The sequence below is a fragment of the Mesitornis unicolor genome, unplaced genomic scaffold (genome assembly GCF_000695765.1).
Source record: "Mesitornis unicolor isolate BGI_N332 unplaced genomic scaffold, ASM69576v1 scaffold20758, whole genome shotgun sequence".
NCBI classification, from domain to species: Eukaryota; Metazoa; Chordata; class Aves; order Mesitornithiformes; family Mesitornithidae; genus Mesitornis; species Mesitornis unicolor.
Genome location: NW_010201442.1, coordinates 42,193 through 46,583, shown reverse-complemented (window position 1 = coordinate 46,583; position 4,391 = coordinate 42,193). Strand labels below are relative to the sequence as shown.

The 4,391-nt window shown below is 53.7% G+C and overlaps 1 protein-coding gene across 1 annotated transcript in view; it reads right to left on the bottom strand.

Moving 5' to 3' along the window:
- Positions 1 to 4,391, bottom strand: part of VWA5B1 (von Willebrand factor A domain containing 5B1) — a 20,313-nt gene that overhangs the window by 1,834 nt on the left and 14,088 nt on the right. Inside the window, 3 exon segments of the mRNA XM_010190094.1 lie at positions 965 to 1,121; positions 1,663 to 1,980; positions 2,153 to 2,369. Of these exon segments, the coding sequence (XP_010188396.1) occupies positions 965 to 1,121; positions 1,663 to 1,980; positions 2,153 to 2,369 (692 nt within the window).

The window sequence follows — 4,391 nt, the reverse complement described above, 5'->3', positions numbered from 1 at the left end:
TGTCCCTACCTTCGGGGAGCCCGCAGCGCTCCCAGCCAGAGGAGGACGGGGTGCTGGAGGGTGACAGGCTGCTCTCCTCTGCATCTGCAATGGAGGAACCCCATCAGCATCGCTGCCCAGCTGAAATCGCCACCATGGCATGGCTGCTCTCCCTCTCTGTAGCGTCATCAGGTTAATGAGACTGATCAGGGGCGATTTTAATTCAGCTGCAGATCTGACAATGGCAGACAAGGTCCAACCCAACTTATCTTCATTAGCAGAGGATTTGGTGACAAGCAAGTGTCTCACATCCCCTTGCCTCTAATTACACCCGGTTTCATCTCTCCTGTTACCTGCATTACGGCTGCCAATTAACTTCCAAGCATTGCCAACAGCCACTGCCTGCAATTTGGGAGTTTCAGGGAAAATTGCACCTTTTTTAAGAAGATGAACTCCAGCCAGACACATGTCTGGGGAGCACCATATTCAAAGAGGAAAGCAGAAGAAAAAAAGACCGGAGAAAATGTTCTTTTTTTTGAACCGCTCAGATCTGTAACACCAGGAAGGAGACAAACCCCCAGAGAATCTCACTTGTGCCATAAAATCCATCGTCTCCATTCTGGCTGCAAGCTGAGTGGGGACGTCCAGGGGAAAAGCCACGATGCCTCCTGTTTCCCAAGCTCAGGCTCCTCTGGCTGCCTTGCTTGGATGCTGCCCCTTGGCACAAGAGAAGGGAATCACCAGCGTTAGAGAGGAATTGGCACACAAATGGCAACAAAACCCACAGACTGATGAGCAGGGTCATCTCTGGGCATCCAAACCTAAGAGCAAACCTTTTCCCTGGCTGTGGGGAGGAGGTTCTGGCCACCAAGAGCAGCAGGCATGCCGTTGGGTATAAAGGTCTGGTGCTGAACTGTGGCTTCACAGGGCTTGCTCTGAGTGAGGTTTTTTGGGTGACACCTTCCCTCCCAGGACGTTTCACCACCCCATCAGCCCCACAGTACCCGTGTGGGTATACTCCACGATGGTGGGCAGGTAGGTGTTGGTGCTCAGGTCCACCGGCATGAACGCCGTGTACTTGCTGATGACGTTGCAGGCCTTGCTGGTGTGGACAGCGTTGACCTGGTATCGCCGCCCGGACCCTGTCACGTGAGAGACACCGGGGTTAGAGTCCACATGCCCCATGGGCTCCATCCAACCCTTGGACCCAGCTCCCAGACTCACCTCCACACCCAGCAGGGACTGCATCCCTCTAAACTCTGCCTTTAAACTCTGCCTACTGCTTCTCCTGCTCTTATTTTACATGCATAGATGCAACTTATGGAGAAGTTTGACAGACCAGGGACACGTGCAGCCCAGAGCAGTGATGAGCAGCTGCCATTGGACCCTCTGTGTTTGATGCCAGCTCCCAGTACCTAACTCCTTAAAAATAATCACTCTCACCCAATGTGTGAAGCAGAGGAGCATGAAGGAGCATGAGCTCAAGCACATTAATGTGCTGCAAGGCTGCAGAAGCAGGAGAAAAGTGCCAGGCAGCTGGAAGGGGCTGTCTTTGGGGAACTATGTGAGATATTTCCTAATATTTCACCACTGCTTGCCCTTGGACTAACTTGAGAGGCTGCCGAAGCTGCTGCAGGGTCTGCCCACAGCCAGCTCGCAGGCTGGCCAGGGGCTACACGTTACCGTGCTCGATTTCACACTCCTTCTCGGCAAGCTGCTCGAAGTCCCGGATGACCGACTTGGCTGCCAGATGGTGGAAGGTCTCACTCCACAGGTCTGCGTCACCGTCCGCTTGGCTCTCCTGCTCTTGGAAGAGAGGGCGGATGTCGAAGGCAACTTCCCACTGCATGGGCTCGTTGCCTCTTAGTCCCTTCACCACTGCCTTGCAGAGGGTCCTGGGGGAGTGCGGGGAGCTGCGGGCAGTGCCGAAGTCGAAGTCCTGGGGCTCCCAGTCGGAGGAGGTCTCTGTTTCGAACGTGAAGGAAGGATGCTGGGCAGACTCTACAGCGAGGGGAGAGGCAGATAATTAATCACATCTGTGGGAGCTGAATTCCCCACTGCCACTAAGAAACCATAATTAAGACTTCCTAATTTTGACACAGTGGCACAGAATGCAACACAACACCACCAAAACCCTGGCATGAGCAGGTGAGGCCATGCCCCTCACATTTACCCAGATCCCCAGGGCTCCGGCTGCCCGATGAAGACCGCAGGCTGGTGTTGGCATCCAGCGGTCCCAAGCCTCTTCCCACTTGCTGCAGCCCATCTGGCAGCGGTGAGGAGTCAGCATCGTGGCAGAAGGACACACAGCTCCGGTGGAGCAGGGACGGCCGCCGGGCACCTGCGCCGCGGATCCTCGTGGCAGAGGTGTGTGAGCTGGCTGCGAAGGGCTGAGAGCAGACATTAGGGCTGGAGCCACCTGCGGCCGATGGCATGGACCTGCCCCATCCCCGCATGAGATGCAATCATGCAAACACGCGGGTCCCTTTCACAGAGCCCTCCCCCAGCGCTGCAGGATGTCCCCAAGGGACCCTGGCCCCAGGGGCTCCTACCCCAGACAGGCAGGAGGTGAAATATGAGTTTCATGCCTTCAGACATTTTAATGACTTCGCTTGGGAACCAAAGGAAAGAAGACAGACAGAAAGATCAAGGACCAGTTGCTTAGTAACAAGAGGAGAGAGGCGCAGGGGATGGGGAAAAGTGAATTTTTATCTCTTTTTTTTTTTACAAGACTGTTTCTCCACTTTCAGGAGACATGAATTTCCCCTCCAGCATCGCCAGTACCACATTCTCCATGGATGTTCCCCTTTGTGTCCAGCAGAGACACCGAGCTCTGGTGGTTTCTATTCCGGACCTCGGGGCTGTGGGAAGGTCCCAGTAAAACCACAGCCTCCCTCTCTTTCTAGCACTACACCAGCCAGGGACAGAGGTGCCAAAAAGTGGTGGATTGCAGTGACCGGATGGAAAGATGCTTTCTCTAGATGGTGCGCAAGAATGTGGCCTCCATCACCACCTAATTTTTGATTCTCTATGAGACCATCAGCAAAAATGGGAGGCAGGCAGCTCCAGGAGCTATTTACCAAGCTAGGATTAAGATATTTAAAAGCTAGCGGGTCACAGAAGCCCCCACCAGACCTTTTCCATTCAAAAGCTGCTCCTTCTCCTGCTCAAGCTCTCCTCGCAGCCAGAGGAAGCTGGCTGGGAATGGAGCCAGGGGTTTAAGCTGCCCACTGCAAGCTCTGACCTTTCCTTCCCAGCACGGTGCGCAGAGACGAGTTGAAGGCTCGTGTTCACACCCCCGAAAATGTCAAGCCCTGGCAGCAGGATTGGGAGCTGGGAGAGCTGCTGGGAGCCCTCTAAGCAATAGCAAAACCAGGCTGCAATTAATTAAGACCAGGATGCATGCCATTAACTGTTTCCTGCCCTGCAGAGGGAAGTCGTTTCCATCCCTGCCTTCGTGCTGAGCATCCTATGCGCAGGAGGATGCTCTGTGGACATTCACAATGCAGGCAAGGTCACTGGGGCCCCTAAAATGTGCCATTGCTCGCCCTTCGTCACGCGATAATGTTCAGAGGTCTCATTCCTCCCTGTGGAGCACTGGCCCTTCTGCCCCTCCAACCCTCTCATCTCACCACCCAGTCCATCTCTAACCTGCAGCAGAAGAGAAACGAATGCCTCAGACATCCCCGCTCTGAGTTTCCATGGGAACAAAAGTGCTGCTGGTCCTCCCAGCCCTGCAGATGCTGATATCAGAGCAGAGCATCCTGGCGATGCCAGAGGATGGGAGAAAAACCATCCCCAGCCTTTCACAGAGCAGTTGGAAAAAATCCTTCCCAAATTTCACCTGCTACCTGCTGCAGGCAGGGGACATGACACTGCTCTCCAGATGTCTTGTCACAGGGGTCCACATCTCAGCCCGATGCTGCATAGGGGCTGTGGGGGATCTGCAGGACATAGATGTGCCCTAGCCATATGGAGATTTTGCATCACATGGCCAAATTTTAGGGAAATAAGAAGGACGCAGGAGCTTAGGGATAACGAAGGCAAAGCACATGGCAATCAGAGGAAGGGGAGAGGCATTTAGCAAAGAAAAATTTGGCTTCTGTGGTTAGGCACTGTTATGGGATATCAGGATGGCACCCTGCTCCCTGCTTGTCTTGTTTTCTACAATGTGTTTGTGATGTGCTGCAGCACAAAGCACAGGCACATATAAGAAGGACGCAGGAGCTTAGGGATAACGAAGGCAAAGCACATGGCAATCAGAGGAAGGGGAGAGGCATTTAGCAAAGAAAAATTTGGCTTCTGTGGTTAGGCACTGTTATGGGATATCAGGATGGCACCCTGCTCCCTGCTTGTCTTGTTTTCTACAATGTGTTTGTGATGTGCTGCAGCACAAAGCACAGGCACATATA